The sequence below is a fragment of the Cupressus sempervirens genome, chromosome 4 (genome assembly GCF_028749045.1).
Source record: "Cupressus sempervirens isolate cs-2001-9-10 chromosome 4, ASM2874904v1, whole genome shotgun sequence".
NCBI lineage: Eukaryota > Viridiplantae > Streptophyta > Pinopsida > Cupressales > Cupressaceae > Cupressus > Cupressus sempervirens.
Window position 1 is genome coordinate 557,330,702 of NC_143121.1, and position 10,463 is coordinate 557,341,164.

Genomic DNA, 10,463 nt, shown 5'->3' on the forward strand with positions numbered 1-10,463 from the left:
TTTTGCTCTTAATTTATAATCCATATGCTGGCAAATGTCTTACTTCTTGCCTTTGAGGAATAAAAATATTCGTCTGTTGCATTAATCTACATTTATACTTTATTTTTAAACATTACTTCCATCATTTATTCTTGTTCTCAATTCATAAATCGCAAGTTTGAAATTTTCCTATATTTCTTGCCATTTGGAAAACATTTATTGTGTTCACATTCTAATTGATCTGTTTTAAGTGTCTTGGATATAAGTGTTTCGTCCAAGATTAGGTATACCCGCCTCGGTTTTGCAGAGCCGGAAGTGTAGGGAACTCGAACTTTGTTGTTCAATTCCGACAAGTTGGCCTTAACCAGTTGGATATCCCAGCATCGAGCAGGCAAGGCTCGTAGGATTCCAATCTGCGCTTTTTGGAACCAACACAAGGCACCCTGACTATCAGTAAGAGGCTCATGGCCCAGATTTGTTCGAGTCAAACAAGTAAACATGCACAATAACTTCCATTCAACTAAACTAATTCAACATGAAAATATATCTACTCCAAGTGAAAGATTAACGAAACCATGCAATACTACAAAGCAATATTAAGTAATCCACCATAAAGAACCCACAATGAATTATCAATTACTTTGACAAGCATTATAGCAACAATTTGATCAAGTCTTTCCCTTAGCTATCCTACTCTAATCTCCTAGCTCTCTACCACCTCAAATCTCTAAGCTAATCTCCTCTAGTTTCTAAACTAATCTAATGAATTATAAATGAGAAGGCCTAAGCTTTTTTTAGATGTCCAATTACAACAAAGGGCCAAGATCGATTCAAGATCAAGGGCCAAGATTTCTTCCCACAAACCCTAATTAGGGTTGCCAAATTTGTAACCAATCACATCAGAGCACCAATTAAAGGACCAATACGAAAATTACAATGATTTTTGATAACCAAAGAGAAAATAGGATACTTGGCATGATTTGATTGACTATGCCTGAAATTGAAATTTTCTAATTGGAGGCAAACAATTGCCACCTCATCATCCTTTGGAATTTCCTCATGGAATTGACTTGAGTCGCTTGCATCTTCATGATCCCGTGAACTTGATCTCTCTTGATTTTCCTTGATATGTCCTCATGTAGTTGGATCCTCCATGCTTTCCTGAATTTCCCCTTGATTTCAATCTAACTTTGCGGGTTGATAGCTTGAAAATGAATTCTACCTTCTCCCTTGAGTCCCTAGGATTGAACCATCTCCTTGTAGTATCCGCTTGAAGTCTTGAGGCCTTGATCATCATCTTGCCCTCAACTTCTCCTTGAATTTACCTTGCCAATTTCTGTTGGTGTAACGATGGAGGGTATGTACAAGAACAATGCTCTAATTTTCTAAGGTGTTCTAAGAATGAAATTCAATTCAGCCCTTCTCCTTCTTGAATTCACCTTGCAAAACAAAGGAGAAAAGCATTAAGCTTGTGAAAAAAAATTGGAAAATAAAATCACATCAATAATACACAAAATTCATCCCAATTTAAAACCAACAATTTTGCAAAGTCAAGGCAAATTTTAATCTCATCACAATCCAAAACCATTTATTATTATTTTATTCTTTATTTCCAATTTTCGCCACTTTCTCTCTCCTCAATTTTTTTTTAGAGAGAGGAGAGGTAGGGTGGTTTTGGTAATTAACAAAGGATGAGAGTTGCGTGGGGAAAGTTCTGAGAGACGGGAAATTTCCCCAAGACATGGTGTTCTTAAAATTTTCTCATTTGAACATTCCTTGGCGATTCCTTGCTCTATTCTTGTTCATCGTGTTGCCTCATGCCATAAATCAATCTTCTAATGCCTTAGGGGATGGCAAAACTTGGGAAACTCAACATGGGGAAATTTCCAAAGATTGGAAATTTCCCCAAGAGGAATATCCTTTGGAAAATTATCAATTTCTTCCCCTCGTCATTCTAATATTGCAATGATTAAGCTATCATCAAATAAAGGCCTCCTAAAGTGTTTGTACTTCATGTTGCCTCAAGAGGGAGTCTTGAGATTTTTGGGAGAAACGAGGAGGGAGGGAAATTTCCAAAGATTGAGAAAATTTCCAAAGACCGGGAGGAATATCCTTTGGAAAATTATCAGTTTCTTCCCCTCGTCATTCTAATATTGCAATGCTTAAGCTATCACTAAATAAAGGCCTCCTAAAGCATTTGCACTTCATTTTGCCTAAAGAGGGAAGTCTTGAGATTTTTGGGAGAAACGAGGGAGGGAAACTTCCAAATACGGGAAATTTTCCCATGAATGGTTCTCTCACAAACTTCGTCAAACACACAAACCCTTCTCTCCCGAGCTAAAATTCCACTCTCCACTTGGACTTAGACTATGAAAATTCCTCTCATTGGCATCAAAGTGCTCAAACAAACCTCGGGCAAAATTTGCTTCCCAACGAGCCAAAATTGCTCAATCTCACCCCAGACTTGGAGACTTGAAAAAAATGTTTAACAACTAAAAACACCTAAGACAAAGACTCCTACTTGCTAAAATGAAAAGAGGGGGTCCCCATTTGCAATGGGGCAATGGCGTGAAAACCACACAACACAACGATCAACTTCTTCCAAGGTTTTTCATGCTAATATTTCGTAGGAATGTTATTTCATGTATAGACGCTAATTTGCAAATGATTATCTTCAAAAGCAATTGTAACGCTATGCCTATAATGTGTACACCGATAATTTATATCAAACTTAAATGATAGTAGTGTGCTTCAATTTAGAAGGTGGGTTATTGTTCTTGTTGCTATTGACAATAAATTCCAAATCATGTTCTTGGATGTATTTCAATTTTTTATGTTATTATTTTAATAATACAAGCATATTGATAATGAATTATGAATTAAGATAGCAATATGCGTATTGAGTTTGACTATTGAAGTGTTGTATGTTAAGGTTCTATGATGTTAAATGCCATGCTTTATCCACACTTTCACATAAATGTAATCTATATATGCAAATTTTCCTAAGATTTCCTTATATTTATATAGTCATCCCCTTCGTTGTCCCCTTTCTGTCCCAAACTTGGCAAAAAAATTGCCATCTTGGAGGACCCGCAGCATTAGGGTCCAAAAAATGAAATAAAACAATTTAAAATAATGTTTATTTAATATACTTTTTATATAAACCCTAAAAGGGTCCTAATAAAAAACATTTCACTCATCTAATCTCTTATTTGCTCTCTCATTTTGGTGTGCCGGAGATTGATCCCTCATTTTTTGATGACCCATTTGACCCTTGAAGGGCATTTGATACTATGATCATTGATAAACTACTAAACACTTGTCATTTATCATTATGTTTCATACTTTATTATTTAATGAACTACTCTATGTTTTGAAAATTCATTTTGCAATTTAGTAATTCAATGTATGATTTTCTTTACAATCATGAACATAGATTAATGACCAAGTATTTAATGTTTATCTTTGACATTTGACATGGATCAATGATCAAGCAACATATATTCATACTATGAAATGACTAAGTTTTGTAATTATGCATGTTTCTCTTTTTTTTTGTATATATAACGCACACATATATATATATACTCACAAACCCACCCACAAACCCAAATCGGAATTTTTTTTTTTGCCCGAACCCACAAACCTGAACTCTAACTTGAATCCGTCCCTAAACCCAAATTGGTAACTTAACATTTAAGGGACTTTGAGGTTTGATCTAGGCAGTTTCTATTGCAAGTCAATCTAAGGTGTCTAAAGCGTCCAAATGTAATTTTGGGCATACTTACTATTTATTGTAAGTCCTTTGGGCATGGTAAAGGCCTACTCTAATAATGTCATGTTGATGATAAATATTTAATATCGACAAAAGAGCTTATTATCATTAATATCACTTTTTTAAGCATTAAAAAAAGTTGGATTATAAAGTTATAAATAAATATTGGATTTTATTGTTAAGAGGAACTATTTAAAGTCCCCTTATTTAATAAAACATTAGAGATATAAATGTTTGTGGACTTGAGATTAAAGAAATAAAGCATTGCAAAAAATAGTAGTCGCAATAAAAAAAGGGAGAAAAAAGCAATCGCCAAAAAATAGGGAAGAAGCAAAATCCAAAACAAATGATTTTGTTTATCCCACATTGACAAGATGAGTGAATGGACTCTCTTGACAGCATTATAAATAGAAATTCAATAGGTCTCATTCAAGCATTTTGGAAAATATATGAAATTGATAAAATATTGGAGATTTCTTCTTTAAATCGATTTGCAAGGACAAAAACCTTCATGAATGGCATTCGCTTCGCTGTTGAAAGACACAATCCAGAGGATTGCTTAAGGGCTTATTGCAAGGTAATTTGGATTTGAAAAAATATTACTTCAGTTGTCATCAAACATTTTTCCTAGAAGAGTTTGAACTTAATTGTTGGATTTGTTTAAGGGTTTTGTATTGCACAAATATTAAGGTGGAGGTTGTTTGCATCATATGGATAGATTGTTACATGCAATATAAATCTGAAACGGTAAGAAGTAAGTTGCAGTGGCTGAGGAAGAGGTTGTGGAGGGCCATACTTGTCGGTTGTATTGTCTTAAAATGGAAACAGTTCCATGTTAAGAGCGTTTAGCCCTCCGAGTAAGTGGTATGGGGCCATGTCAAGCGCCTTGAATAGGTCTTTGCATGGATCTGGCTGTTCGCCCCTGTTCTACTTCTCTCCCCCTATTTTCAACCTCTTTCTGACAACTTTCTCTGAGAAACTAAAGACTTTGACTTTCTGGGTCAATGACGACCTAAAGGATCAAGGACGACCTTGACCTTGATCCAAGTCCAAATTTCAAGTTCTGGAGGTTTCGGGATATCGGGCTTCAAAAAGTTCCATTTTCCCGCTTTCGGGTCGGCCGTTTTGGGTTTCGGAATGGTAAACTCTTAAATTGCATTTAATCTAGGTCCATTTCTAGGGGCTAAGGTTAATTGGGAATTAATTTTCCAATGTCGGCCTCTAGAAGTTTGTGCCCTAGATCACTATATAAGGAAGCCTCCTCTCATTTTCTCTAACAAGAACAAGGAGATACTACGACAAATTATGATATCGGACAATCCATTATTGCCAAGATCAAGCAAGCATTCCATCAAGAATTTTCAAGGAAGTATCTAAGCGATTGTCTCCATTCAAGTTCTCTATTAAAGATCAAGGATTCAAGCATTCAAGCCTTTGAAGAGATTTGGTTCAAGCATTCAAGATTCATCATTCAAAACCCTAGATCTAACCATCATGGTGGTGTGATCTTCCTTCAAGATCCTTTGTTCATCTTCTAGATCTATTCATTCTTCTCTCAAGGTGGATTCCAAGCATACAATCATGCAGGTTTTGATTTACATTTGCTAATATTATGTTCAAGCTTTCGTATTAACATACTTATTTACATTTCAAATACAATTGCATATCTATTGAATAGCCTATAGCTTCATTGTTAGATTTACTTCTACTACTTGCTAGCATTCTTTATTTCAATTCCATTATTAAGGTTGATTCCAAACCAGGGTTTGACCAAGGCAAACCCCTCATTCAAACAACAAAACCATTTTTCTTGCAGGTACAAGTACAGGACAGCGAATATCAATGCAGATTTGAGTACCCTTTTCGCCGAACTTTCGAGATCCGCGAACAGAATTTCCGCGAAGCAGTGCAGGTCAAGGTCAACTTTTTGGGATAAGATTGTGCCCCGCTATCTGGGTCAAGGTCAACCTACCCTTGGAAGGACAAAAGTTTTCTGGGTTTTCTCTATCTCAACATTTCCAATCTAGAGCAAGTTGCAGAATTCCCCAAAACTATACACAGACATCAGAAATCAGCATTTTCCAGATTTGCCCTATTTTGAGGTTAGTATTTGTCTTTTATTCATTCAAGATTTCAAGTACATACTTTCTATAATACAGTATAGGATTTTCTCCTTTCTTCGTATTCTTCATTGTTTGATCCATTTGTGCATTGATCACTTCTTTGCGATTCATCAATTTGAATCATTCCTTTTGGGAATTTGGGTTAAGAATAGGTCCTATATTCCCCCACATCATATCATATCATACCCCATATCATATTTATCTCCGTCCATATTTTATTCTATTCGGTCGGAAGATTAAATAGTTAGTGTCATTGCTACCTGTACACATCAGCATTCATTTATGTACTTGTCAGAAGATTAAATAGTTAGTGGCATTGCTACCTGTACACATCAACATTCATTTATAACAGTCTGAAAACACCCGAGACCAGCTCATGCAAGATAAGGAGGGGCTGCAGAGATGCTGTACAAGTCTGGCAGATCTGAGTGTGCCATACATGTCCTGAGGAGGCTGTATCAGGTCTGAAACTGAGTTTTGGGTAGCTTTGGTGCTAGGTGACTACACTATCATCATTGTTTTAAACTTTTAAGTATTAACCAGTAATTAAGATGTATTTGGACTAAGCATTCTGGCAAACGTAATCTGAAGCATTTATGGATCAGTAGACTGCAGATCAGTTTATCATTATTTGTTGATGTGATATTTCATATACAATTGCAAAATACCATTAAAAAGGTGGAACAGACTAGGGCAATCCCTTACATTGCGTTTATCAGGACAGCAAGTCAGATGCATAAATGATCAGCGTATCAATTCAGACCATTGATTCAGAATAGCAGGCATAAGCAGAGGTAAAGATCCATCAGCAAGAAAGGACAATCACATCGAAGAGGACAATCAATCAATCACACAAGTACAAACTTTCCATGAGACATTCATCAGATCAAAACTCAATCAGCAATCAAAAACAATTACATCAAGGAAGGTCAGTCAGGGAGATCAAAGCGTCCGATACAAGAGCAAATAAATCTAAGATCAACTCAAAGAAGTCGAGCAGCAGATGCATCAGAGGAGATGATCTTCAGATCAGGCATAAAATAGCAGTCTGATATTTTTTTCAATATCTGTGCTTCTCAGCACTCTCATTCTCACAATCACTTGTAGTGTGTGTCTGTGTGTTGCATATGCATTAATAGATGGTGCTTAGGAGTATACTCATATGATTGAACATAAGGTATGCCTGACTGTCTAAAATCCATCTTGTAGAAAGGAATTGGGTGTAAGAGGAGGGTTGTAAAAGGGTTGTCTAAGTAGGCCACCCTAGAGATGACCATATAACTGGCTCCTAGAGCCAACAGGGCCCTAGTATTCATTCTACTCTTTAGCTTAGATAGAAGAACCAAGAAACTCCCTTACGACCTTTGTCCAACTCTGCAATGACGGCAATTGTTTTTTCAAAGGAATGAGGCATTGATAGTATAAGCAGGTGTAATCAACCCACTAAGTAGGTCACCTCTGTGGATGTACATATTGACTGTCCACTGAGGCCAAAAGGGCTCTGGCATTGGCTCCGGGCTTACTATCGAAATGGTTTCGTGCAGACCTATTAAGTTTCTTCCTCCAAACTCTAATGTGCTTGTATAAAATTACTGTTATTACATGAATGTGATGTAGGCTTGTCTAAGCCTAGTAATTTGAAGTATGAATATGTGTGTGTGTGTGTGTTTCTTTGTTATGATGCATGACTAAAATCCAGGATTGCATTATTTAATTTGATATTTTACTGGTAAGAAGTAACCTTAACCCTAATTTGTTGCAATTGTGATTCTAGGGCAAATTGGGAGGGGATATTAAAGGATCTTGTACCAAAAAAAACTCTGCAGGGAAAAGGCCCCACCCTAATATAAAATGGAGAGGGTATTACAAAACCAAACTTTTGGAGCCCGTATAGCCTACAGATCGTGATGCAAACCCTTTCAAATCTCAAAAGGGGCAGCGGAATGAATTTAAGTGAAGAGGAGCTCACTTAAACGATGAAAGCTAATCTGAATCCAATTTATCTTTACCCAATTCTGTGAAAGGAGTTCGAGAACTTATATGCTCTGACTGATGCAGAGGCGGAAAAAATCTTGCATATTTCTGCAAAACCCGCATGCCATACAGATCATTCCAAGGGCAGCGGAATGAATCTAAGTGAAGAAGAGCTCGCTTAAATGATGAACGCAAATCTGAAACAATATATCTTGACCCAATTCTATCGAGAAAGATGTTCAAGCACTCATATGTTCTGGCTGATGCAGAGGTGGAAAATAATTGTATGTTTCTGCAACACCCGCATGCCATACAGGTCATTCTAAGGGCACCTCTCATGACAGTTAGGTTGGAGGTAGCATGCAGTTTCTTGTTTTCTTTTCTTGCGATTAAATCTTAGTGCTGTTAGGCGTTGGTAGGTATGGTAGTTATGGTAGTTGCCATGCTGCACGCTGGTTATGTTAGGGGCTTTTCTGTGGAGTCTGTTTCTCATTTTAGATATTAACATTGAAAACGGTGTATTTAGAAACAATTTCCCCGTGATAACTCCCAAAGAAATGCTATTTTCCGTGTATCAAACGCCTCTGTTTATGAGTTTTCTTCTGTGGAAAAAGCCTTGTTAAAACATCCTCGTATTAAGAAAACAAATTCACACTACAACCAGAACCACCAAATATATCGTTTTTCTATCATATCTAAATGCAGGAGAGCAACAACGTGAACAGAAGCTAATAAAGACCGTGACAATAAAATAACAGGGAGGATCAGGATTACGATGGTGAAACCCCAGCAAATAACGATCTTTGAAATCAATCGTGACTTTGCAAAAGAGAGAGAAAAAAATTATAATTAAAATAATGTGCTCGCTTATGCGACGAATGAAGACTGAAAAACTTACTGTATCCCATAATCCGGTTTCCAGGGCCTTCGGCAACGTGGAAATAATCCGGCCATCTCGCCAGGTATGTAAGGTAGAATGACATATTGAACTGCCGTGGATAATCATACACATCAGAATAAATTATTTAGCCATTTTAAATGTTCCTAAATTCTTGCAAATGACAAAGAAACTTTGAAAATTTGCAAATTAGATCAGCATAAGTGTGAGTTTTTGATGGACGAAAATTTTACAGTTTCAGTGAGATGATCCAAATTAACGGAACTGAATCGAAGCAGGTCATCGCAGCAGAACCTACGGATTGTCGTCATAGTTGATTGCAAGAAATACTAACGCCCTCAAAGGCAGGCCTTGTCTGCCCCTCCGTCCTTGACCTGTAACGACACCCGAATGGCCCTTTCCTCAGTTTGCTGTTATTCCCTCCGGAATTATGCGCAGCTGAAAGGGTGAAAATTGTGGGTATACAGACTTGCTTTCCCTTGGTTAATTAATTAGAATACAAGAAGGGCTATGCAGAGCTAGTCTCTCGTCTTATTTGTAAAACTAGGTTAATTGTAGTTTGATAATTTTATTTAAAAGAGCCCGTTTAGTTGCAAGCGTAGGAATTGAGAATTAAAATAGAAAATTTGAATGATAATGGAGAATGAAGAATAGGAATGGAAAAATGCAATCCAATCTTGTTTATCCCTTGTTTGGTTATGAAAACTTAAATTGGAATAGGGTTAATTTGCAATCCGCGCCATTTTAAAATATTTCTGAAGATGCAATTGGCACCATTCGAAAATCGCTAAAATATTTGAAAATATTGAAAACAAAGTTCCAGTGCTCACCCCATGTCAAAGCGGATTTGAAAATTTAATCAAATTTGAAAAAGTTAAAATGAATGCAAGAATAGCAATTCCAATTACAGGTATTTTTTGGAATGGACAAAAGCTCATTTTGGGGCTAAAATGAGAATACGTATTCCTATTCCCTATTCCTATTCCATGCACCAAACAAAGATTACAAATCATATTCTAATTTCCTATTCCTATTCCTGTTGTATTCCAGCAACCAAACGGGCCCTAAGAGTGGGACATTCTCTTACGGTATCTCATGATGATGATTTGATGATGATATGTCCACCTACATTAATGTTTCAAAGCCATTAATTAGAATACAAGAAGAGCTATGTAGAGCTAGAGTCTCGCCTTAATGTGTAAAACTAGGTTAATTGCAGTTTGATAATTTTATTTATGAGTGGTACAATCTCTTCTACGTATCTCATGATGATGATTTGATGATGATATGTCCACCTACATTAATGTTTCAAAGCTATTAATTAGAATACAAGAAGAGCTATGTACAGCTAGAGTCTCGCCTTAACGTGTAAAACTAGGTTAATTGTAGTTTGATAATTTTATTCATGAGTGGTACAATCTCTTCCGCATATCACATGATGATGATTTGATGATGATATGTCCACCTACATTAATGTTCAAAGCTATGTATTGGGAATTCAAACACTATCACTAGTTTTGAGATAAGTTGCACCATGAGGAGACATCCAAGCTAGAGGGAAGACCACCACCGTAATCAATACAATTTTGTCCAAAGAATGGCAATCCATTACATAAAACAATGACTAGTACTAATAATTTATGTTGAGGAAGAATATCCAAGGGAGTAGTGATTGTTTTAAGTTGCATAATTTAGTATGGTGAAACATAGGGAA

At 36.4% G+C, this 10,463-nt stretch overlaps 1 protein-coding gene across 1 annotated transcript in view; it reads right to left on the reverse strand.

The window, feature by feature from the left end:
- The window catches only part of LOC149562411 (Acyl-CoA N-acyltransferases (NAT) superfamily protein), a 72,194-nt gene extending 62,928 nt beyond the window's left edge, over nucleotides 1-9,266 (reverse strand). Inside the window, exons 1-2 of the mRNA XM_089825917.1 lie at nucleotides 8,983-9,266; nucleotides 8,750-8,840 (exon numbers count right to left, since the gene is read on the reverse strand). Coding sequence (XP_089682043.1) covers nucleotides 8,750-8,840; nucleotides 8,983-9,060 — 169 coding nt within the window. The 5' untranslated portion in view covers nucleotides 9,061-9,266. The remainder of the gene's footprint in view (nucleotides 1-8,749; nucleotides 8,841-8,982) is intronic.
- Between the last annotated feature and the right edge of the window lie 1,197 nt (nucleotides 9,267-10,463).